Source organism: Chelonoidis abingdonii, chromosome 2 (genome assembly GCF_003597395.2).
Source record: "Chelonoidis abingdonii isolate Lonesome George chromosome 2, CheloAbing_2.0, whole genome shotgun sequence".
Classification (NCBI taxonomy): Eukaryota; Metazoa; Chordata; order Testudines; family Testudinidae; genus Chelonoidis; species Chelonoidis abingdonii.
Genome location: NC_133770.1, coordinates 155,746,137 through 155,771,546, shown reverse-complemented (window position 1 = coordinate 155,771,546; position 25,410 = coordinate 155,746,137). Strand labels below are relative to the sequence as shown.

The 25,410-nt window shown below is 48.6% G+C and overlaps 1 protein-coding gene across 1 annotated transcript in view; it reads right to left on the bottom strand.

Moving 5' to 3' along the window:
• Window positions 1–25,410, bottom strand: part of LOC116816019 (pyroglutamylated RF-amide peptide receptor-like) — a 93,000-nt gene that overhangs the window by 4,225 nt on the left and 63,365 nt on the right. The window contains exons 2-5 of the mRNA XM_032764910.2: window positions 11,684–11,842; window positions 7,757–7,818; window positions 4,204–4,439; window positions 2,229–2,326 (exon numbers count right to left, since the gene is read on the bottom strand). Of these exons, the coding sequence (XP_032620801.1) occupies window positions 2,229–2,326; window positions 4,204–4,439; window positions 7,757–7,818; window positions 11,684–11,842 (555 nt within the window). The remainder of the gene's footprint in view (window positions 1–2,228; window positions 2,327–4,203; window positions 4,440–7,756; window positions 7,819–11,683; window positions 11,843–25,410) is intronic.

Here is a 25,410-nt window from a genome sequence, read left to right as displayed (position 1 = left end):
ACCCCAGGTAATCTTCACAACACCCCACTTATAATGGGAAAATGTTGTCACTGTATTACAGCTGGAGAAAATGAGGCAGAGAAGTTGCAGAACTTGACTAGGGTTATGCAGTGAATCAGTGGTAGATCTAGTATTAGACTGTAGGAGACTCCCTAGCTTCCATCTCTAAGTTCAAGCCACTTTTTCAAGTAACTTTAATAACACAGCATGCATGGGTATTGTTACAAACCACCCATCGCTGCCTTGCTGCCACAGACTGACTAATGTGCCTGAATATCTTTTTTTATATATGGAGATAGGCTGCATTTATGAATTGGAATGCCTTTTGTGTAATAGAGGCTGTCAGTTGATGTTCTGATTATTCATGTGTGGAGTGAGACCTTGTTGAGCTGGCAGGATTTTGAGGAGTCGTCTATGGTCACATTGCACTAATCAGTGAATTACATGCTGTACTGAGGCAAGGCTGTCTCTTTTGCCGTCTATTTGAGAATCTTCTCTTTTATAATGTTCAACATTCCCAAGGGGATGGAAGGAGAACTCAGCTGTGCATGCAGAAAGACAAGTTTGGCAAATATCAGGCCAGTTCCTCCTCTCTTGGCATAGCTGCATTGTCTTCAGTAAAGCTACACTGATTTACACCATCTGGCTCGTTGTTCTGCGATTTACAGCTTTCAATTACTTGTAAACCTGGGTCAGATTCAGATTTCATTCTTGTCAGCACAAAGCCAGAATAACTCCACTGGTTGCAGGGGTGTGAGGAGAGGAAATTATTTTGGATTTAGGATGGTGGACCTGAGAGCAGAAATGATCCATCATATTCGTTCATCCACTGCATTCAATTCTTATGTTGAGTTCTGCTGAAAAGTTAGACTATGTGGGTGTAATTGGTGTATTTAGTCCTTAGGCATAGAAGTATTATTGTTTTTATTTAAGAGAGCAAAAAGGCCACTCTGGCTGGAGACCTCCCCTATAAAATAATTGGAGTTGCACCCAAGCTGTAAAATTTGGATCTGGTTTTGATCTTGGCTTCAGTGTATGGGTCCTGCCCATTATAGAAATGGGAACATTTGCAAATGGATTTAGATTTCAGCCCACCCAAAGAGTATAAGACTATTTGGAATTAGGTTTTTGGTTCAAGCTCATGTCTAAATACAAGGAGTAATACAGGTAACTCCAAAACAGTGGGTGCTCTTTGCCTGGCAAAAACAAATGGATCAGGCATTCTACTCAATTTAGATAATAGTGTTTCCGCTCTGCCCCAGGCTGTTAGCTAAAGTTCAGGACTTTGCAGGATTGTTTCCATTAGGATGAGAAATTGCTACTGCAAGTCAGGTATACTCTTGGTATCATCTGGTTTATTTACAAAAAATGTAGACAAAGTCCTATCTCCCTGGAAATTTGTTAGTCTCTAAGGTGCCACAAGTAATCTCATTCTTTTTGCGGCTACAGACTAACACGGCTGCCACTCTGAGACAACAGTAGACAGTTTCCTCGCTCAGAAAGTCCCAAGTCTGCCACTTTAATGAACTCTGTGCCCAAGAAGCTCTGTCTCTCTACTTCCTCTCAGAGCCACATTCACAACTCCATCCCCAGGCTCTCTGCTCCAACACACATAGTCTGCTGCCCATATCCTAGCCATGTGTTTGCAGTCAGGGAACCCCTCAGTCCACACAGCTTAGCTCTAACCTGGCACACAGCTTAGAGTCTTGGGCAGTAGCCTCCCAGCCGTCATTACTCCATAAAGAGACTTGATTGCTCCTTCTCTTGAGCCTAAAGGGATTTTATTCCAGAATAATTACAGTGGAGTAAAGTGATTCCATAATATAGTGTCCTTATAGGGAATTATTTGGGAATAGTTTTTGCAGAATAGTTTCCTTGTGTACACTAGCCCTTAGCTATCATCCCCAATGCCTGCAATACTGCAGTCAGTTCTGGACAATGCAGTATCAGAAAGATATGGAGAGACAGACAAGAGTTCAGAGAAGACCATTAAGGAAAAAAATCAAGGGGTTTAAGCAATGCAGTTATAAAGAATGACTAGAAGAGCTAAGTATATATTGCTGCTAATGGACTATTCTGAAACGGCAGCAGAGCTACTCTCTCAGGGAATGTCTCTTGTTTTATTTTTATTGGTCATTTCAGGACTTTTAGGATCTCTCTCTCTCTCTCTCTCTCTCTCTCACACACACACACAGAGTCTTTTATCAGTTCAGTTGATATCTACTCACTGTATTCAAACAACATGTGGACAACGTGAAAAGGTGCCCAGCATACAGCGAAGAACAGCACTACAATAACCATCATCATCACAGCTCGTTTCTTCTTCCTGGAGGAAGCCATTTGAGACAGAGAGCAAGAGCTGACAAAGAGACATTTATAGCAGGAGGCAAGCAGAAATTCAGCACCTGATCATTTGTACTGAGAGAAATAGGCTCAGTTTTTTTAATTTTTAATTTTTATTTTTTTATTTTTTTTAATGCTAGGAGAATAAAAAGCATTCACTGTAAAGCATTTACATTCCCAATAAAAGGACAAGAGGATGGTCAATGAAATTGAAAGGTGGCAAATAACCCTCCCTCCCAGCAATCTGACAAAAGGAAACACTTTTTTCTACACAATGCAAAATTAACCTGTGGAACTCATTGCCACAAAGCCTCTGAAGCAGCTAATACTGGTCACTGTCAGAGTCAGAAATCTGAAGTAGATTGACCACTGGTCTACTAGTATGGGAATTCTTCTGACTGCATCACAACCACTTTATGACCATTATACCAGCCTGCTTAACATTTTTTCATTTGCTAGGAAATTGATATATTTTCTAGAGAGGTTGGATAATGCCTGAAAGGTTTGCAGCTTTGCTTCCAGTTGGATAAGCACCCAGAAAGCTCAGAGGCCCAGTTCTGCTCTCACTGACTCTGATGTAAATCTGGAGGGAGCCCACGGAAGTGAATGGAGTTACACTGATGCAAAATGGATGTTGGAGGAGAATCAGGATAAGGTGTTTATTTGGGCCTTAACAGAATTGCTGAATCCCTAGAGGCTTCCCAGGCTCTGGATAGTTCCTTCTTGGGACACTCCAAACTTCCTCCCTCCCTCTGGCAGCTCTTTGCTTCTACCTGTGTTTCTTCAGGGTTAGCTGAATAGGCCTCCATGGTGCATCAGTGCCCACGACTATATGCTCTCCATTTGCCTGTGCTGCTTTCATGCCTCTCCCTTTGAGCATCACTCTGTAGGTCTCCTAGGAAAAGGGTGGGAGTGGGAATCTGACCTCCTGAAAGAATTTCACAGGTGTGGTACAAACGGCAGCCAAAATTCTGGGGAAGGTTCTTTGGGTTGAGCTTCCCAACAGCCATGGGAGTTGAGTGGCAGGACCTATGCAACGGAGAGAGAAACTGAACCATAGAGAGACTCCTTAGATTGTGAGCTCTTTTTTGTTCTGTGTTTGTACAGCACCTAGCACAATGGGGTCCTGGCCCAGGAATGGGGCTTCTAGGTACTACGTGAATGAAAGGTCTGATCCTGCACTTACTGAAGTCAATGGGAAGAGTTCTCATTGACTTCAGTGTGTGTTGGATCAGCCCTACAGGACTTGCCCAAGGTTCTACAGTAAGTCAATGGCAGAACAATTAATAGAACCCAGGAGTCCGGACGACTAGTCCTCTCTTCTAACCACTTGCCAACATTGCCTACTAGTTGTTGCATGCATGCTTAAGCTACAATGCTTCTCCTCTGGTCTAGGGCTGCCAAGCCTCCAGGATTGTCTTGGAGTCTCTAGGTATTAAAGATGAATCTTTAATTAAAGATAATGCTATGTGATGAAACCAGGAATTCATCCAACCAAAGTTGGCGACCCTGTGCCCTGGTCTACACTGTGAGAGGGGGTGGAGGGAATCAATCTAAGTTACGCAACTTCAGCTATGTGAATAACATAGCTGAAGTAAATGTACTTAGGTCAACTTACCATGGTGTCTTCACCACAGTGAGTCGACTGCTGCTGCTCCCCCGTCGACTCTGTCTGCATCTCTCATGGTGCTGGAGTACAGGAGTTGACGGGAGAGCGCTCGAGGGTCGATTTATCATGTCTAGACCAGACGCGATAAATCGATCCCCGCTGGATCGATCGCTGCCCACCGATCCAGCGGGTAGTGTAGACATACCCTATCTCTGTGCTATTTAAAGCCAGTCAGATAGGCGGCCACCCACCTTGTTATTTTAGCCATTTCGTGATGACTCAGGGCATTCAGCACTGAAGAGTCTCCAATCCGTTTCTTGATCCACAGCTCGTATCCTATCCGGGAGTAGAGCATCAGCATGGCAGTGAGTGGGACCAGAAACAAGGCCACCAGGATAAAGATTGCGTAGGCTCGGCGCAGCTCAGTACTATGCCAGGACTCCAGGCAGCAGATGTGATGAATATTATAGAGAAAGTCATATTTCACCTAAGGGCGGGAGGGTGGAGTGGAGAAAGATACAGGATCAGAGACTTACAGGAGATGATCAATGCATCAGATAGAGCGTGGCAGAGAAAATAATCATCAATGTGAACAAGAATCACACAATGCTGCCAAAAATAAAAAAAGGGGAAACGAATCAAATCTAAAACCAACAAAAAGCCAGGAAGGGGGGAGGAGTCTCAGAAACTCTATATAGTACACTGAGGACTTTGCTATTGCTATTGATTTTATGTAGATGTTCAGATACCATGGTGATAGGCTGCGATATAAAACCCCAAGCTAGGTAGTAGGTAGGTAGATAGAACAACACCTTAAAATTTGAACCCAAACCAGAAACACCAAAATTTAAAATATTTTTGTTGCTTATATATAAATTGTCACTGTACATAAGAACTGACATACACGATCAGACCAATGGTCCACTAGTATCCTATCTCTGGCAGTGAAACTTCAGGGGAAGTGTAGAGAGCAGGGCAGTTTGGAGAGATCCATCCCTGTCTTCCCCTCCTGGCTTCTGGCAATCAGAGGTCTATGGTCTCCTCGAACATGAAGTTACATCCTTGACCATCTTGACCGATAGCCATTGATGGACCTATCATTCTTGGATTTATCTAGTTCTTTTTTTGAACCCAGTTATGCTTTTGGCCATCATAACATCCCCCCAGGCAGTGAGTTCCACAGGTGTTAATTGTGTGTTGTGTGAAAAAGTACTTCCTATTATTTGTTTTCAATGTGCTGCCTATTAATTTCATTGGGTGATCCTAGTTCTTGTGTTTATGTGAAGGGTTAAATAAAATTTCCCTATTCACTTTCTCCTGCACAGTCATAATTTTATAGACTTTTTAATCTGCCCCTCTCTTTTCTGAACTGAACAGCCTCAATCTTTTTAGTCTCTCCTTGTATGGAAGTCCTTCCATACCCTTGAGCATCTCTGTTGCCCTTTTTTGAACCTTTTCCATTTGTTCCAATAGTTATTCACATGCACTGTTAAAAATATGTGCCTTATTTCTCATTTGAATTTGTCTGCCTTCGGCTTTCAGCCATTGATTCTTGTTCTATCTATGCCATTCTCCACTAGATTAAAGAGCCCTATAGTGTCGGTATTTATACACTGTAATTAAGTCAACTCTTGAGTTTGTTCATAAACTGAACAGACGGAGCTCCTTAAGTCTCTTGCTGGAAGGTATTTTTTTCCAGCCCTTGAATCATTTTCAGGGCCGAGTGATTTGCTCAAAGTCACAAGAAGAACCAGCAAATAGACCCAGGAACCTTGCCTTCCCTGTCTCCCCTGCTCTAGATGTCACATCCCCTGCATTGCACCCTTTGATGAATACAGCAATAGCTTAGTTCTGCCAGCTCCCTACTTAATTTTACTTACTGCGTCTTGGAAATTTCTGTTACGAACTAGAGTAGCTGTTTTACAGTTCTGTCTGCTGTAGAGTTATAGTGAGATAAAACTCAGACAGGCCTGGCAGTTGGCATATATTGATTACCATGTAAAGTGAAAAATGAATGACATGGTTTACCAGTGAGGATGCTGCTTTACAAACTGATGTGCTACTGCTTAAGAAGCCCCTAATTGCTAGGATAGGATGCTTATAAAGAGGCAGAGGGAACAATGCAAAATGCAGCAGAGAAACTAGCTTTGCAGAGGGAATGGGAGTTAATCACTCATTTCATGCCCATCCTTACTGTCTGACTGGAAAACATAAATACCTTCTTTTTTAAAGGCTACTGGCAAGAAGGTATTTAAATAAGCACTCAGATTTGTAAAATTAATTCTTGTAGTAGAGACAAGGTGGGTGAGGTATTATCTTTTATTGGCCCAACTTCTGTTGGTCAAAGAGATGTGCTTTCGAACATACACAAAGCTCTTCTCCTAGCAGGGCATTTAAATGACATTTAAATTACTCTGGGCCAGCTCGTCATCTGCTGTAAATTGGCACTGGTCCATGGGCATAAGTATGGAACGGAGTATGCCTTCAGTGAAGCTGCACGGCTGAGATATAGTTCTCTCTGTCTGCTAATAGGATTCTTTTCCCATTATGTTTTATGCATGTAACTAATGTAACGGTGTAAATATCTGCTCACTGGTTCATCACCTCTATGAAAATTCACTAGTTTTACACACTTGACATTTGCCATAAGGATTTAAGTGGACTTGGACAGTTTCTGATCTCCGTTAGGCTGCGGTCAAAGCCTCGGAGCGGCTCCTGATTCACGCTAGAAGAACAGAGCTAAGGGACTGGCTGGTGTAGATTGGTGAAGCTCCATTTAAGACAACGAAGCTATACTGATATACGACTGCAGGGGACCTGGCCAGTTGTCTAAGCTGTATTAAATGTAGTGTAGAACAAGATTTTAAGTCCTGATATCATAAAGCATGTTACTTCTGCTTGTCAGATAGAACAGCAATGCGCAGTGCCACTGGGCATGGATAATTCCCACTTCTACAATAACACACTGGAAAGGAGGGGAAGGAGAGGAGTTCTCAGTTGTTTTATACTCAGACACCCCAATTAACTGTGATTAAAGTCACTGTCAGGGACAAACTGTGGGCACTGGTGGCTTGACTGACATCCAGTAAAAGCATCATTCTTTGAAACTACCTGCTGATTTCCCCCTCAAAAATTTTACTATTCATTCTGGGCCTGATTCTCCTCTCACACCAGTGTATATCACGACTAACTCCACTGAAGTCACTGGGATTACTCTGGTATAAAACTGGCAGGAGAGGAGAATCAGGCCTCTCTATCTGATAACAGTGCTACATATATTGCCTGCCAATCCTATTGTCATAAGCTTCTTAGTGACAAGATTTCAGACAAATAATTTTGTGAGTTAAGCCATCAGACTATTGCACAAGGATCCATAGGGCCTATCTGCACTGCAATCAGAGGCATGATTGCAGCGTGTATAGATAGATCTAAGCTAGCTTTGATCTATCTAGCTTGAATAACATAGCAGTGGAACAACGGCAGGACGGACTATACAAGCCCACCAGGGGTGTATTCGAGCAGCTAGCCCAGGCTGCTATGGCTTCACTGCTATTGTTATTTAAACCGGCTAGATGAAAGCTAGCTCTGTATGCCTACAGGTGCTGCAGTGTAGACATATCCAGCCCAAGCCTGAATGTCTACATTACAATTTCATAGCCCTACAGCCCGAGCCCCACCAGCACGCATCAGGTGACATGGACCAGCCCTGGATGTTTTATTGCAGGTGGGCATACCCTAACAATAACACTAGGTAGCAGTTTTCAGATGAGCATTCTCTTCCATGAATGGGTCATTGGCATTTACCTCCAGAGTCTGAACGTACAGCATGGGCAACCCAACAATGACTGCAATCATCCATACAAATCCTGTTTAAAGAGTGAAGAAAGGAAGAATTAATTATTTCTATTATGACAGTTACTTTTCAACATTTATCTCAAGGTGTTTGTCAGTGTTTACTTTGCCAAGTGAATTGACTAGAATGAAAGAGTGGAGGATCTAGATTTCTGATAACAGAGAGCTTGTGAATCAAGAAGCATCTTGTTTTTTCACTTCGTTAATTATGCATAACTGCAGGGCTCACACGGTGTTTCTACCTCTTTCTGCAGAGAATTCTTCACTCGTTATCAAGGTGAATCAGTTACAGATTAAAAATCTAATATCTAATCTTCTACACTTTTTCTGATGTAAAATGAAAGGTATTTCAGTCTCCAGATCCAGCAACTCCAGATGTTATTCACTTGAAATCAAATTTTCAGAGTAAGGAAATTGTTCCAAAGTAATAATCACAAAATGCTTTCATTCTGCCTCCCTTGCTCCTGCTTAGTGATATCTTGCCTTGCAATAGTGCCATTGATTTAAATGGAGCTATACTAAAGAAAACTACTACTCAGTGTGAGTAAAGAAGCCTCATAGATCAGCAGAATAAGATTGTAGGCTGAAATTCTACTGTGGGTTATGCACCATTTAAGTGCTCAAAATATGGTTTAAATGTGATGTAAATGGTGCATAGACCTTGGGTTAGCCCTCTGCGCAGGGGTGAATTCATGTGCAATGAAATTTTGGTTTGGTTATGTGTTTGTAAATATGAGTTTTGTCCTGATTTATACCATTGCAGCTATTGTATATCATGGCCCAATTTGGCCCAATATATTGTATATCTTTTTAAAAAGGACTGATGTGTCTCACTCCATGCTGCTTAACTTTGTATTTTTTCATCTGCACAATATTCCATATACTTTTATTGGGAAATAACTGTGTGGGTGTGAGGAAATTTCAATTAAGTCAACAAAAGCCTTTTCACTGTCCTCATTGGGTGTTGGATCAAACCTTAGATGTAACTACTGGGGGTGGTGAATGGGAATTTTATTGTTAATTGCACCTGCTGTACAACTGTTCAAGAAATGTCATCCCACTGTGGGGTTTGAGATAAGATGAATGGAGCCTGCGCAGTTCACCCAGGTCTCCCCGCAGCCTTTTGTGAGGGAGTGTGTTTCTGAGACCCCAACAAATTATTTTAGTGCCAGGACACTCGATTATGTTTTCATTTCAGAGGATTTAAGAGCTCACAAAGTTTCCCACCTCTTGAGCTCTCTGTCTTATCCTTGGTCTAGTGCTAAATACTCATCCATCTTTCAGAAAAATTGCCTGAAGCCTGCACAAAGCCAGATGCGGGATGCAAACAAAGGGAGATACCCTGCCCCCTTTTACATCCATTGAAATCAGTGGGGTCACACTGGCATGGTGTAACTCAGGCTGAAGGATTTTCTTTCTCTTTAACAAACTCACAGGTAATGCAGATTGTTTTTCTCTTGGAAGATGAACTTAGCCCTGTGCAGAGAGCCAATGTGAGGACTATGCACCCTGAAGTCCCACTTAAGCCCTGTTTTGAGGATTGACATAGTGCTCAGAATTATGTACGCTGGTCCTCTATGCAGGCAGGGGAATGAAACGGAAAACCCCGTAAGCATGCAAGAAGTCCTGAACCGACAAGCTCTTCTTATGGTGAGCCCGACTTGCCCTGCTGAAGGGAGCTTTGTCATTGATTTCAGAGGAGGCAAGATGAAGCATTGAATAAGCCAAGCTGCTGAATGTTGTAAAGCCAAAAATCACACTAGATAACTGCAGTGCCGCTGGGCTATCTTTTGCCTGCTGATAAATGGCTGTTTAGGGTCTGGGAAGTGGGGTTGGGAAGCCATGTTAACCCTCCCACAACACACACAATCACACACAATCTCTTTTGCCTGGGCAGGAAGAACCCTTGCATTCCCCTGAAGAGAGCTGGATTTTGATTTTAAAAATAAATGAACATTTCCAAACGAAAAGTCATTTAGAAATGAGAAATCAAAACAGAACAGCCTGAGAGTGTCAAATTGTTCCACTCTAACATCATCAAAATGTTGGGTTCCAATTCTTTTTCCTTGATGAAATTTCATTGCCAGCGGATACCTTCCTGCAGAAAATGTCTGTTTCAGTGAAACAGCATTTTCCAATGGAAAAATGTTCTGTTGGAAAATTTTTGACCAGTTCTAAAACCAAGTCATCTAGTCCATCCCAACCATGCAGGTTTATCCATGGATTGTGTCATCCTAGTGCTTTTGTGCAATCTGGTTTGAAATCACCCAAGGCACAGGGACCTATTCTGCCCAGACATAAGAGTTCTATAATAAATTTAGGGCAAAGTGTCATTCATCATTGAACCTGAGGTTCAATGGCTCCATGCCATTGAAATATCCTGTTTTGTTTTGTTTTTAATTTTGCCAACCGCATAGCAAGAAAAAGCTGCATTAATCATTATAAATATTTATACAGAGGGTGAAGGATGATATGATGTGGTGCCCAAAGTTCTCCTCCTTAAGACAATAAAAATAGTGGAAAATAATGAAGCAGAATATCAGTGAAGGTCAGTTTAAGGTATGAAGTATTTAGTCAAGTGGGAGAAAAGGACAAATGTATCCAATTAAACCAAAAAACACACATCACTGACGTGAGACATTTTTTTGAAACCGATGGTTTTTAAGTGCAAAAGTAAACCAGATTGTCACAGTGGGCCCCAGTCCTACAGCACTGATTTCAGTGAGGCCACTCACGTAACAAGCTATTATTCAGGGTGAGGAGGAGGATCAGAATAAACTTGCAGGGAGGTCTAGGTTGGATATTAGGAAACACTATTTCACCAGGAGGGTGGTGAAACACTGGAATGAGTTACCTAGAGAGGTAGTGGACTCTCCATCCTTAGAGGTTTTGAAGGCCTAGCTTGACAAAGCCCTGACTGGGAAGATTTAGTTGAGGGATTGGTCGTGCTTTGAGCAGGAGGTTGGACTAGATACCTCCTGAGGTCTCTTCCAACCCTGATATTCTATGATTCTGTGAATCAGTCTCACTGTCATTATAGTGCTGTAGAGCTTGAAAGCAGCAATATAAAACTTGATTCTCCCCACACTTCCATGGTGGAGCAGGTGGGGAATCAGGAATAGCTCCACGGAAATCATGCTGATGTAAAGATGGTGTAAATGAGAGCAGAATCAGATTCTTAGAGTGGACTCAAGAAAATAGTGAGAATTAAATTGTGTAATGCACTGGTGTGTTTGTGTTAGAGATCTGACTTCTCTTGGATGTTGTGTTTAGATATCAGGTGTTGTATTTAGCCAGACACAAAAAGAAACCATGTGCTTTCAGTCTGAATGACTTGTATTTTTGATAAAAGAGAAAAACCAACCAACCTAGAATGGCTCAAAGCCAATGCTCATGGAAGTTAATGGGAAGGCTCCCTTATTAGCTTCCATGGGAATGCACCTATGTTTGTCCAACACGGGCTGGATTTGAACGTGTCCTAGAGATGGTATTGGCAACTCTCATAATTTTGTCATGAGTCTCATGATGATTATTGTTTTCCTTAAAGCTCCAGCTCCTGGAGTCAAGTGGATATGTGATGATTTCAGCCTTCATTCTTAAAAAGAAAAAGGAAGTTTCTAGCCCTCGTGGCTATGTAGAAAGCTTCAAAAAGGTGACCTCAGTGCACCCTATAGGCTCAAAAGGCCTTAAATAAATAGAAGGCAAATAAAAAGAACCTTAAATCTATTATTTGTACATAATCTCATGATCTGAAAGCCAACCTCATGGCTTTTGGTGAGCCTGACTCATGATCTTTGAACATTTGGGGTTTGCTAGACTGTAGAGGTGCAAAACTCCATGCCCCATTACCAGTTACCCTACATATATACACAGCCATACCTAGCATTTTGTAGGTTCTCTTGTTTGTGTACTGTCTCTTCATCTTCAGTGGGTGAACTATTCCATGGTACCTCTCTACAGCAATGCATGTCATGGTGAGGGTGCTAGCCACAACTGCGATGGTCTGAATGAAGGGAACCATCTTGCACACAAAGGGGCCTAGAAAAGAAAGACACATTTTAGTGTGCTGGCTCTCATGGCAGAAATAAACCCTAACCCTAAGGCCTGGGCGCAAATTTCAGCAGGCCCCTCATTCATGCTGGTGGCTCAATTCTGACTAAGATTGTCCCCTGTGCATGGACTTCTTTTTAATCTTTGGGTTGTCAAAGAACCTGAGCCTGATTCCTTACTGTGCAGAGATCTACTTAGCCCAGGAGAGGAGGGGACAGTCAAGGAATTGGTGATAACTAGAGTCAGGTGAAATTTTTCAGCCCAAACTTATTTTTGGTGAAAAATGGAAATTCAATGCCACAGAAACATTTCATGAATTCCTGCAGGTTTCACCAAATTGTTTTGATTGGGGGGAAAAGTTGGAACACATTAAATGGTTTGGATTTTTCAGTTCAAAATGACTTTTTGTTTCAAAATTTTCTTTAATTTTTTTTTAATCAAAAATGTTTAAAAACTGTCAAAATGATTTTGTCAAAATAAAATATTTAGTTAGACCCCAAACTATTTTTTTGACTTTTGGATTTGCCAAAACTTTTCAGAAAATGTCATTTTGCATTCAACCCCAAACAACGCCCCCAATGCAGGTGGCAGTGGTTGTTCTTCTGTTTCTAATTGCCAACAAACAGAAAAAATCCATTATTTCAACAACTCTAGCTGTAACTTCCTGAGTCCTTCTAGCTGCCTTGGCCCCGCCCTGCTCTAAGTCAGAGCGCCCTAAAGTCTACTCTAAAATACGCTAGGTAGTACGGTCCCCAAGGGACCAGGCATCAGCTGAGAACTGGCCAAGCTCGGGTGTGCTCTACCCCCCGCCCAGACATGCTCCTACACCAGATTGCGGGATCAATAGGAGTACGCAGGCATTCCTATGCCGGGAAAATCTCAGAGAGCCAATCAGAGACAGATTTTTGCCACTAGGCACTGCCTGAGTATTGCAAAGTGGCAGGAAAACAGGGGAGAGAATCCAGCCACGTGTCCAGCAGGCTTCTGCTTAATTGCAATATGAATTCAATCCTTTTCTTTCCTGCACACAGGTGTAGGATAATGGGCAATTGACACATTACTTTCGATCACTGGATGTCTGCCCAGCCTTTCAGAACTAAAACACAATCAGCGAGGGGCTGGGCATGATGACTTCTCAACATCCCTTCCAGCCCCCTGTGAAAGAAGGGAAATTTTAGCCAACATGTCCTAGTGCAGGCACTGCTTTTGCTCCAGTGCTCCTCCAGCACCGGGTAACACAATAGCCCTTAGGATGGCGGCTACAGAGATATGAACTGGACTCCATGACACAATGCAGGAAAGTGGAGTTTCCTGCAGAGCCGTGCAGCACCAAGCACCATTGGATCTTGGTTTATGACTGGGGCTCATAGATACTCTGGTAACCCAAAAAACCCAATAATAATGAATAGTATCACCTTTAAAACCCCTCCCACACACGCACCACCTTACATTTAGATACTTCTAAGCAAGCTTCTTTGATGTCAGATCAATATTCCAAAGCAGCCAAGACCTCCTCAGTTAATGGTAATAGGGAAGTCTCACTCTGACATTATATGGAATGCACCAAGCTAGAGCATATCTTGAGCTCTGCAGGTATGAAATGCAGCCAGGCAGTGGAGTCAGTACGGGTCCACAGTGCAAACAGTGGCAGGACGGTGGTACACAGAGCTCAGCCCCATGGAAAAGCCCCACTGGAGCCGTCCAAAGAGGTCTGGGCAGGCATGGGTCCCCTGACCCTATCTCCACAGACTGGGGAAAGCAAGGCCTGCCTTGTGCTCAGGCCAGGGGCTGGACTGAGCATTTTAGCCTTATGGTCTGATTCTCATTTACACTTAAACTTTCAGCTAAGTGTGGCCTAGGGGATACAGCACTGGACTGGGACTCAGGAGATCTGAGCTCTGCTGCTGGGGTGACCTTGGGCAGGTCATGCTCCCTCTTTGTGCCTCAGTTTCTGTGGAATGGGGATAATGATACTGAGCACCTCTGTAAAGTGCTTTGAGATCTATGGGCAAAAAGTGCTATATAAGCAGGAGGTGGTGGAATCTCCATCCTAAGTGTACGTCTATACTACCCGCTGGATCGGCAAGTAGTGTTCGATGTATCGTGGATCGATTTATCGCGTCTCGTCTGGATGCAATAAATCGATCTGCTAATCGACGCCCGTACTCTACCTCAGCAGGAGGAGTAAGCGGAGTTGACGGGGGAGCCGCAGCAGTCGACTCGCCGCCATCAGGATGCCCAGGTAAGTTGAACTAAGATACTTCGACTTCAGCTACGTGAACAGCATTGCTGAAATTGTGTATCTTAGTTCAACTCCCCCCGCTAGTGTAACCCAGGCCTTAGAGGTATTAAAGCTTCCTTCTGTTTCATTGGCAGCATGCAGGGGTCAGAAACAGTCCCCTGAAAATACCCCCATGTAAGGGGGTCCGCTGTCGAGAGAGGGGCTCCTCATTCTCCGGGGCGCCTGGGAGCCAGGCCGCCTCACTACCCCGAGCAAGCAGTTCAGCCTGTCCAGCCCAGGCCCTGGTTCAGGGCGGGGCAGCAAACACAGTAAAGTCAAATAGGCTCAGACCTTTAAGCAGGGCTGAGCAATAGCAGTTCTAGGCCCGGCCCTTGGGTCAGGGCGGGGCAGCAAACACAGCAAAGTCAAGTAGGCTCAGGCCTTTAAGCAGGGCTGAGCAATAACAGTTCTCGGCTTTGGCCTCCTGAGGCCCAGGGAGAGGGGGAGGCTGCCACCCAGACGTTGGGTGGCGGGGGGGACGCAGGCCCTCCCGCTCCACTGCGTCCCAGCCCGGGTCCCTGCTGCTGTGTCAGTGGGGATCCTGGCCGCAACACACTGACATTGGCTCCGGCAACTCCGCAGCCTGACTGGGGTCGGCTGCCCCCAGGCTGCTTCCGTACTCCCCCTCAGGACCTACCTGGGTCGTCGTGGTGTCAGCGTAGGGGTCAACCACCATCAGCTCCTCAGGGTGAGTGTCCACAGGTGGACTCAGCAGGTCCTTGGGGTAGGTGGCGAAAGGTAGGCTCGGCTCCTGGTCGGGGTAACGAGCGCGGGCCAGGTTTGGTTCTACCTCCGGGCAGCTGGAGCAGGGCAGGCTCGGCCAGTCCTCCTCTGGGTAGCAAGCACGGGGCAGGCTCAGCCATGCCTCCCCAGTGGGATCTCGGTCGCAGACATCCGGCCCCTCTGACGGCTGGGTCCTCACTGAGCTCGGAGGGCCTGCCTTTATACTTCTGGGTCGGCGCTTGACCCTTTGCGGGGCGGGCTCAGAGCTCCGTAGCTCTGCCCAGTCTGGCCTCCGGCTGGGCTCTTCGTTCTCCAGGGCACCTGGGAGCCAGGCCGCCTCACTACCCCCCCCCCCCCCCCCACACACACACGCAAGTCTGGCTCCCGTGCAGCGGGGCCAGACTCTTCCATGCCTCGCACGTGGGAAAGGAAGTCCGCATTAGTGTGGTCCTTCCTGGCCCTGTGGTGAACCATAAAGGCATAGGGCTGCAATGTCAGGTACCACCGCTGTAACCTCATATTATGGTCCTTCATTCGGGCTAGCCATCAGAGTGTGCGTGAAGGGGGCTCCAAGGAGATAATACTGTAATGTGTCGCACGCCCATTTTACCGCGAGGGCCCCCTTTTCCACTACCACGTAGTTCTTCTCCCGGGGGAACAGCTTCCTGCTAATATAGATGACCGGGTGTTCTTCCCCGTCGACCTCTTGGGAGAGGATAGCACCGAGTCCCACCTCCGAGGCATCCATCTGGAGGACGAACGCGCGGTCAAAATCAGGGCTGTAGAGGATGGGTTCATGGCAGAGGCTTGCCTTGAGAGTCTGGAATGCATCGTCGCATTCCCGGGTCCATCGTACTTGTCGCGGACTGTCCTTGGCCAGCAATCCAGTCAAGGGGGCTGCAATAGCCGCGAATTGGGGAATGAGTCACCGATAGTAGCCAGCCAACCCCAGGAACTGGCGTACCTGTCGCTTCATGGCCAGCAGGGGGCAGGTTGCAATAGCCTGAACCTTTCCCACGAGGGGTTTTACTAGTCCATTTCCAATGGTATACCCCAGGTGTGTCGTTTCTTGCCAATCAATTTGACACTTCTTTGGGTTGGCGGTCAACCCAGCTGCCCGCAGGGACCTTAGGACTGCGGCTACCCGCTCGAGGTGGTTCTCCCATTGGCGACTAAAAATAACCACATCATCAAGGTATGCGGCCGCGTAGTCCTGATGGGGCTGGAGGAGGCGGTCCATCAGCCGCTGAAATGTGGCTGGGGCCTCATGGAGGCCGAAGGGCATCTGGGTAAACTGATATAGACCCATGGGGGTGGCGAAAGCGGTCTTCTCCCTGGAGGCTGGTTCAAGTGGTATCTGCCAATACCCCTTGCTCAGATCAAGGGTAGTGATGTAACGGGCCTCTCCCAACCAGCCGAGCAACTCATCTACCCAGGGCATTGGGTATGCGTCGAACTTCGAGATGGCGTTGATGTGTCTGAAATCAATGCAAAATCGTCGGGTGCCATCTGGCTTCGGTACCAGAATGACTGGGCTGCGCCATTCGCTTTGTGCCAGCTCGATGACCCCCAAGTCCAGCATGGCCCATACCTCTTCCTCGATGACTTGCCATACATGATATGGCAGGGGCCGGGTTGCACCTCGGACCACCATACCAGACTCCGTCCGAGTGGTGTGACGGACGAGGGTGGTGCACCCCGGTTGGGTTGTGAAGGTGTGGGGGAACGCCAGTAGGAGAGACTGGGTCTGTTTAAGTTGTTCTGCCGTCAGCGTCGGTCCAAGCTGGGATCCTTCGGGGTCTTCCAGACCTGCTACTTGGGGGCCCAGCTCGGGGTCTGGTGGGTAGGGGTTAATCAATAGCCCTTCTCGCTCCCACCATGGTTTTAGAAGGTTCACATGGTATCGTTGCTTCTTCTTGTGCCAGTCAGGCTGGTAGATCTCGTAGGTGACAGGCCCAATCTCTCGGACCACCTCATAAGGTCCTTGCCACCGGACCAGAATCTTTGATTCACTGGAAGGGAGGAGGAGTGAAACCCGGTCTCCAGGTTGGAAGTCCCAAGTCTGCGCCCCTCAGTTGTAGGTCTGGGCCTGAGCCTCTTAGGCGGCCTTCAAATTCTTGCGCACCAGGGCCCCAGCCTGCGCAAGGCGCTTCTGAAGCTGGAATACATACTTCAAGAGACCCTGGGCGGGTGACGGGGCTTGCTCCCAGGTCTCCTGCATTAGGTCCAAGAGGCCCTGGAGCCGTTGGCTGTATAGTAGCTTGAAGGGGAAGAACTTGATGGATGACTATGGAACCTCCCGAACCGCCTGGAGCAGAGGTGGCAGTAACTGGTCCCAGCGGCGCAGGTCATCTGGGGGGAACTTACGGAGCATGCTCTTAAGAGTCCGATTAAATCGTTCAACCAGCCCGTCGGTCTGAGGATGGTAGACCGACGTGCACAGCTGCTTGATTCTCAGGACCTCATACACCTGCTGCAATAGCCAAGAGGTAAAGTTGGTGCCCTGGTCCGTAAGGATTTCTCAGGGCAAGCCAACACGGGGGAAGATCTTCACAAGCTCACTTTCGATGCTATGGGACATGATATTTCGGAGGGGTATGGCCTCGGGGAACCGGGTAGCATAATCGACCATGACCAGTATATACTGGAACCCTGCAGCGCTTTTGGGGAGTGGGCCCACCAGGTCCATGGCCACCCGTTCGAAGGGGGTCTCGATTAAGGGCATGGGGATCAAGGGCGCCTTGGGGTTCTGGGCCGGAGCAGCCAACTGGCAGTCGGGGCAGGACTTACAGTAGTTCTGCACGTCCTGATGAACGCCAGGCCAAAAGAAGCGCATCAAAATCCGGGCCAAAGTCTTCTTGTGGCCGAGGTGTCCAGCTGCCAGGACGTCATGGGCTAGCATGACGGCTTGCCGATGACAGCGGGGCACGAGGAGTTGGGTCTGGGACTCCCCCGTACGGGGGTCCTTCTCGACCCAGTAAAGGCTTTCTTGCCGCAACTCGAAGTGGGTGAGGGTGGGATTGGCCCTTTGATCACAGCAGAAGTCACTCTGGAGCGGGGGTTCCTCAAACCCCTCGGAGAGAGAGTCCTCTAACTCGTTCGTCCATTCAGTGGGGTCGGGCGTTTCCCCTTCCCCAGCCCCGACCTCCAGGGAATCTCCTCCCCAGGCTGGCATGACCCCCGGGTGTCCCCCAGTGTTGCAGCGGAGGACTTCTGCGAACTTGGGCCAGTCCCGCCCCAGGATCACCGGGTACACCAGGCGTGGGGCAAGGCCTACCACCATCGGTCGAGTGACCCCTTCTACGGTTAGTTGGGCCCGAGTACTGGGGTATGGCCGAATATCCCAGTGGATGCACTGCAGCCTGATCATCCCCAAGCGGGTGTCGGCCTGGGGCCCTAAGCTCTGGCGAAGCAGCGTCTGGCCGCAGCTGGAATCAATGAGAGCCACCATTGGGTACCCCTCCAGGACCACGGGCACCGTGATCTTGGTGGTATGGGGACGTCAGGCGTGGGCTTCCCTCGAGTAAACCTGACCAAAGTTGTACTCCATCGCCGGGCAGTCCCGTCGTAGATGGCCATACTTCCCACAAGAGAAACAGGGCCCAAGGTCTGCTCGACCCGGCCGGGGACGTATTCCTGCGGCTCCGCCGGGAGGGCCCCGGGTGGCTTCCCGTGCTACTGGAGGCGGACCTGGAGCTTGTTGCCCCGCGGCCTCCGTGGGTCGGGGTCGGGGCTCGGACACCCGGTAGGAACCTTGAGAGTCAGCCCGGGGGAGGCCCCCTCCTTTAAAGGTTGGGGCGAACTGCCCCGGAGGTGGTGACTCGGGTGGTTGGACTCACCGAGGACTCCACAGCCAAGAAGTTCTCCATCAGGGTGATGGCAGTGGCTAGCGTCGTAGGCCGATGGCGGAGGACCCAGACTCTTCCTTGCGGCGGGAGTATGTGGAGAAATTGCTCTAACACGATCTGCTCCGTGAGCTCCTCCGGCGTTCAGGTTTCGGGCTGCAACCACCGCTTACATGCTTCTCTTAGTTCCTGGGCCACTATCCGGGGCCAGGCCCCGGTGGGGTAGGCCAGGCTCCTAAACCGCTGGCAGAAGGTCTCCGGGCTCACATCCAAGGCGTCCAAAATTGGCGCCTTTACTTGATTTTAGTCCTGGGCCGCCTCCGCAGACAGGCCTCGATAGACCGTCTGGGTGGTCCCCGTCAGGTACGGGGCCAGGACGGAAGCCCAATGGTGCGGCGCCCACCCTTCGACGGCTGCTACGCGCTCAAAGGTTACCAGGAAGGCTTCTGGGTCATCTCTAGGGTTCATCTTCTTCAGCCGGATCGGTGGATTCAGCCGTGGGGTCCCCTTGGGGCCCCCCGGCTGGGTTTCCGTGGGTCGGGACAGCGCTGCCGCAAAATGTTGGAGGCATTGCCTCTGGAAGTCCTGGTGCTGTGCGGCCAGGTCTTGAACCAGCTGGTGCTGCTGGGCTCCTAGCTGTTCGACCAGCTGTTGTTGTTGCTGGAGTTGGGCGGCCTGCTGCTCTTGCTGTTGCTGGAGCTGGGCCGCCTGCTGTCGCTCCTGGCTCTCGGTCAAGAAGGCGAAGGGCTGGGACAGATCCATGTCTCGGGGGGGTGGCTCTCTCTCTCCCAGTCCCCTTCTCAGAGGGGTCGAGGGCCCGTGCCCACATTTCTGGGCAGAAGGTCCCTGGTCAGGTACCACGTGTAAGGGGGTCCGCTGTCAAGAGAGGGGCACCTCGTTCTCTGGGGCGCCTGGGAGCCAGGCCGCCTCACTACCCCGAGCAAGCAGTTCAGCCTGTCCAGCCCAGGCCCTGGGTTCAGGGCGGGGCAGCAAACACAGTAAAGTCAAATAGGCTCAGGCCTTTAAGCAGGGCTGAGCAATAGCAGTTCTAGGCCCGGCCCTTGGGTCAGGGCGGGGCAGCAAACACAGCAAAGTCAAATAGGCTCAGGCCCTTAAGCAGGGCTGAGCAATAACAGTTCTCGGCTTTGGCCTCCTGAGGCCCAGGGAGAGGGGGAGGCTGCCACCCAGACGTTGGGTGGCGGGGGGGACGCAGGCCCTCCCGCTCCACTGCGTCCCAGCCCGGGGCCCTAGCAGTGGCAGGCAGTCTGCTGCTGTATCAGTGGGGATCCTGGCTACAACACACTGACATTGGCTCCGGCAACTCCGCAGCCTGACTGGGGTCGGCTGCCCCCAGGCTGCTTCCGTACTCCCCCTCAGGACCTACCTGGGTCGTCGTGGTGTCAGCGTAGGGGTCAACCACCATCAGCTCCTCAGGGTGAGTGTCCACAGGTGGACTCAGCTGGTCCTTGGGGTAGGTGGCGAAAGGGAGGCTCGGCTCCTGGTCGGGGTAGCGAGCACGGGCCAGGTTCGGTTCTACCTCTGGGCAGCTGGAGCAGGGCAGGCTCGGCCAGTCCTCCTCTGGGTAGCAAGCACGGGGCAGGCTCAGCCAGGCCTCCCCAGTGGGGGCTTGGTCGCAGACATCTGGCCTCTCTGACGGCTGGGTCCTCGCTGAGCTCGGAGGGCCTGCCTTTATACTTCCGGGTCGGCGCTTGACCCTTTGCGGGGTAGGCTCAGAGCTCTGTAGCTTCGCCCAGTCTGGCCTCTGGCTGGGCTCTTCGTTCTCCGGGGCACCTCGGAGGAAGGCCGCCTCACTACACACCCCTTTTGCAAATGCCTTCACAGCCAGCATAGAACTGCCTTCAGGTCTGTATGCCCAACCTGCTCCCAGAGTCTGGTGTCAGGGCCAATCAGAAGTACTATGGGTATTTTCTGCCTTCCAGGGCTGACAGGAGACCATGTGAAGCAGAGCATAAGGTAGAGTAGCCCCAAGGCTGCTTTTACTTGCAGCAGGGGGATAAGATATCAAAGCTGGCTTAAAAACCACTTTCCACCATACCCCCTGACCCTTCCTAAAGGCAGGAACAGAGCAACTGGATATCAGGCACTTAGGGCAGATAATTTATGGAATATGCATCATTCATCAGGCCACCAAAGTCATCATGCTGGGATTAAGCTACTCTGAAGGATTATAACACTGTTTTTAGGTTAGCGTTCACCAGCTCCTGAATTTCTTTTTAGCTTGCTGCTCCATTGATTGAGGGCAAAATTTTACGATGATGATTAGAAGCATGGAGTCAAACTCTGCTCAGCTATGCTGGTGTAAATCCAGAGTCATTCCACTTGACTTCAGATTTACATCAGTGTAACAGAGCAGAATTCCCCACCACCAAAACCTTGCATTTCATAACAGTGGAATGAGAAGCTCTCAAGAGTGTTAGTGCTGTTGGAGAAGAGGGGAAAGTTTGACACTCAAGTCTGATTGTGCCAGTCAAAGTTGAATGGCCTTCTGAACGAATCTGATCACATGGCCATCGTGTAAAGCAGACACAGGGATCAGCCATGCTGGCATCAGTAGATGGAGGTTTTATCTGGTTTTTCTTTTGTGTGAGAATCAGTTGAAATTGTGTTTTGTTCCCGATATCAGATGCTGGGTACAATACTGCCAATCTCCCAGTATGATGCTAGAATATTGAAAGACATCTGCATGAAGTGAATGCTAACTAACTCAATTTCCTAGTGGTCTTTGTGCCTTGAACATTGTTGATAAGAACATTGTGGCTTGGCTTGACCGGCTTGCATACGACAAATAATATAGTGAATAGTCGCCATGGTCATTAGAAGTTCTTTTCTGGGCTGATCACCCCACCACTGAAATGACTGTCAAACCTCCCACAGACTTCAGTGGGAGCAGGAGTGACCCTTTAGGGTAAATGTTTTTATTAGCTAGAAACGGAGGGTGTGATCTGGGGCCCTGTTGCAGTCCCCCTATATTTCTGCAGCAAATAGGGTGACCATATTTCTTAAAGTAAAAATGGGATGAACTGGGGCTTGCTTGAGGCCACCACATAACCCTGCACACAGGGCTCACCAAAGCCACCCTCCTCATGCCGCCCAGGGCTGGGACCAAGCACCTGAGCCCCAAGCCGCCCACAGATGGCGCTGAGGCTGACCCACAGACCTCAGGGCTGATCTACCGAACTCTGCACCGCCCAGGGCTGATGCTGAGCACCCAAGTCCCATGCTGCCTGTGGCTGGGGCCGACCCACCAACTTCTGCGTCATCTAGGCAGTCAGCTCTGAAGGCAACGCAGCCTGCCAGCATCAAATTTCTCCACTCTCCTGCTGGCGGGCAACACTGCCTTCAGCTGAGCCCCCACTCCCCGGGTAGCAGCTCTCCACTCTGCCTTGCAACTTGGACAAATGCCCAATTTTGGTGAAAAAATAGAGACAGCCCGGACAGAACTGAAAAAGGGGACTATCTCAGACAAAAGGGGAGGTATGGTCACCCTAAGCATACTAGAGCTGTAAAAGCCCGGGAGATATCAGAGGAAGAATTCCCTTAGTGCAGGCACTGTGTAAAGCAGCCACTATTTGCGATAGCCCTAGAGGGGATGCCAGGGTGGGAGTGGAAGGGGGGCTCTAGCAAATAGATCTATGGCAATTTTGGGTGGCGCTGCCACCCACTGACAGCTTGGTCAGCCTGGACTGTTTTAGAATCTGCCTGCAACAGATCTGCAATATCCTGGGTAAACCTTATTGAATCAAGTTTAATAGCCGGGGGGCCCATTGTATTCAAAATGCAATTGTGTGTGTGTATGTGTGTGTATATGTGTGTGTATTATTGTGAGGTTGTATGTAACTTCCCTAGGAGGAGGAGGAGGTTCGCTGAAATAATTCCTCCTGTTATCAGACCTCTGTAGCTTTGGCATTGGAGAGCTGGTGACCTAGTCACTGTTTCTTCAGAGCAGGGGTCCCCAATGCAGCCCCAGAGCAGTGGTGGGCTAAATGCGCCCGTGTCCTGGCTGGCGGCGGAGCAACTGCTGAAATTCCTCAGAATTTCTGTGGTGTTTCGGCGGCGACGCCTCTTGATGATGTCACTTGTCAGCGGCAAGTGACATCATCGAGAGGAGTCACCGCCGAAATGCAGCAGAATTTCAGCGGTGACGCCTCTCGATGACATCACTTGTTGGTGGCAAGTGGCGTCATCAAGAGGCGTCACCACCGAAACACTGCAGAAATTCGGTGGCGACACCTCTCAATGATGCCACTTGCCACCAACAAGTGAAGTCATCAAGAGGCGTCACCACTGAAGTGCTGCAGAAATTCAGCGGCATTTCAGCAGGTGCTCTACCACTGCCAGGGTCCTTCGTCTGGCGCCCGCCAGCCAAAAAGTTTAGGAACCACTGCTTCAGAGGTTCAAATTGGATTCTCTAGAGAGCACCTGACAAGAAAAAAAAAGAACTTGGTGGTGAACAGACTCAGAGCTCTTGTTCTGATCCAGCAAATGGACAGGACCTCTCAACCTTAAGGAAGGGTTAGAAGGACTTTTGCATACTAAGTCCCATAAGACTAGGGTGACCAGATAGCAACAGTCAAAAATTGGGATGGGAGTGTGGGGTAATTAGCACCTATATAAGACAAAGTCCCAAATATCGGGACTGTCCCTATAAAACATCTGGTCAGCCTGCATAAGACTGGGTGCTACCTCTGAGCTGAGGCAGTTCTGAACTTGTGCCCCGTGTGGGGTTTGAAGGATTAACCCAGTATGGAAAGGAGCAGGGGGCAATCTCAGGAAAGTTTATTAGCAGGTGTGTAGGTTCTTTTCTAGTGTTTAATACACTTTCTTGGCAGTGCTTTTACCTTCAGAATAAAATTGACTTGCACAGAAAGAACGTTGTGGTAACTTATAACTGTAGCAACTGCACTTGGTCCCATCTCTGAGGGGAGAAGTGACGCAGGCCTGCTTAGGCAGATTATCTTTTGCTGGGAATAACACAGTGAAGGCCGGGAAATGGCCTGGCTGGAAATCCCCACTGAGAAGGGAGAGAGACGCAGCTCTCCACCTAAGAAAGGCAATGGCTGAGGGAGCTGGAAACCCAAGAGCGAAGGCTCTCGTTGGACCATGGAGGGGAAATACAGATGCAGTTAACTTGAACAGTGACACTGTCTACACTGCAATCAGAGATGTGGCTGCATCGCGGGGAGACAGACCTGAGTTAGCTTTGATCTAGTATAGGGGTCGGCAACCTTTCAGCAGTGATGTGTCGAGTCTTCATATATACATTCTAATTTAAGGCTTTGTGTGCCGGTAATACATTTTAATGTTTTAGAAGGTCTCTCTATAAGTCTGTAATATATAACTAAACTACTGTTATATGTAAAGTAAACAAGGTTTTCAAAATGTTTCAGAAGCTTTATTTAAAATTAAATTAAAATGCAGATCTTATTAGTTTAGTGTGATCCCTGCCCTTGCTTTTCCTTGCTGAATTTTCCAGTGTCTGGTGGCACCTATTTGGATACTTTAAGCTGCACACAGGCTCTGGAGTGATCAGTTGATAACCGGCTGGCAGGAGGTCAACAGCTGGAACCCCAGATCGGCAACTGAGGTGAGTGGAGCTGGCGGCTGGTAGGGCTGAGCAGGGTCGGAGGCCTGGATCCTGTCTGGCAGGGGGCCTGCACTGGAACTCCAACCAGAAGCAAGGTGAGTGGGGCTAGCAGCCGGAACCCCAAAGCAGGTCAGCCCGCCCAGCTCTGGGGTTTCAACAGTGGGCTGAGCGTCTCCGCCAACCCGCTCTGGTGTTTCAGCTGCCATCTCCTGCCAGCTGGGTCTCAGCCCCCTGCCAGCCTGAGGTTCCTTCCCGCAGGCCAGCAGCGGGCACTGAATGGAACTGGGGGCAGGACCCTGGCTGGCAGAAGCCAGCGGTGGAAAGCCCCAGAGCAGTGGTGGGCTGAGCAACTCAGCGCGCCCTTTGTGCCATCAAAAATCGGTTCGCATACCACCTTTGGCATGCTTGTCATAGGTTGCCGACCCCTGATCTAGTAGGTTGAATAACAATAGCAGTGAAGCCGTAGCAGCAGCGGCTCAGATGGGGTTCTTCTGCCCTTCCAGTTCTGGGCTAGTTGGGCTGCTCCCTCACTTTCTCTGGGCTGTGGACTTTGTCCTTTGTGCCTCTAAGAAGAGAAGTGCAAAAATCACACCCAGGTTTTTTACTTGGCGGCCTGGATGAACACCCCCAACTTCTTTGGAAAAGATGAGTTTCTGTTGAAGCCCATTTTCTTTCTTAGAGCCAGGACTGGCAGCAGCATCTGATGCTATCGCTGGCTGATGGGGATGTATCTGCATCTGAGACTTCCACGGAGTCTAATGAAATTGTCGGCATTTAAACAATTTTCTCCTCATTTTACAGCCTCTCTCCCGAGATGAAAGAACTTCAAGGGAGCTCATCTAATCTGTTGCTCATCTGCTGGGCTCCCTAGCAACTGATGGGGACATATGAGGCTGCCTTTTCTGAGCCTCGTGTCTGATTTGTATGGAAGTGTTAAGGAAATAGAGGTTTGAAGATTATAGATGCAGATTGAAAGAACCCAGCGGGTTGACGTGAGGCTGAATATATGTTTTCTCAAGTAGCAAACTCTCCAGAGCACAGTCCCGGCATGTAGGGGTGGAAAGATTGTTTTTAGCACAGATGCTTCTGGGCTTTGAAACTG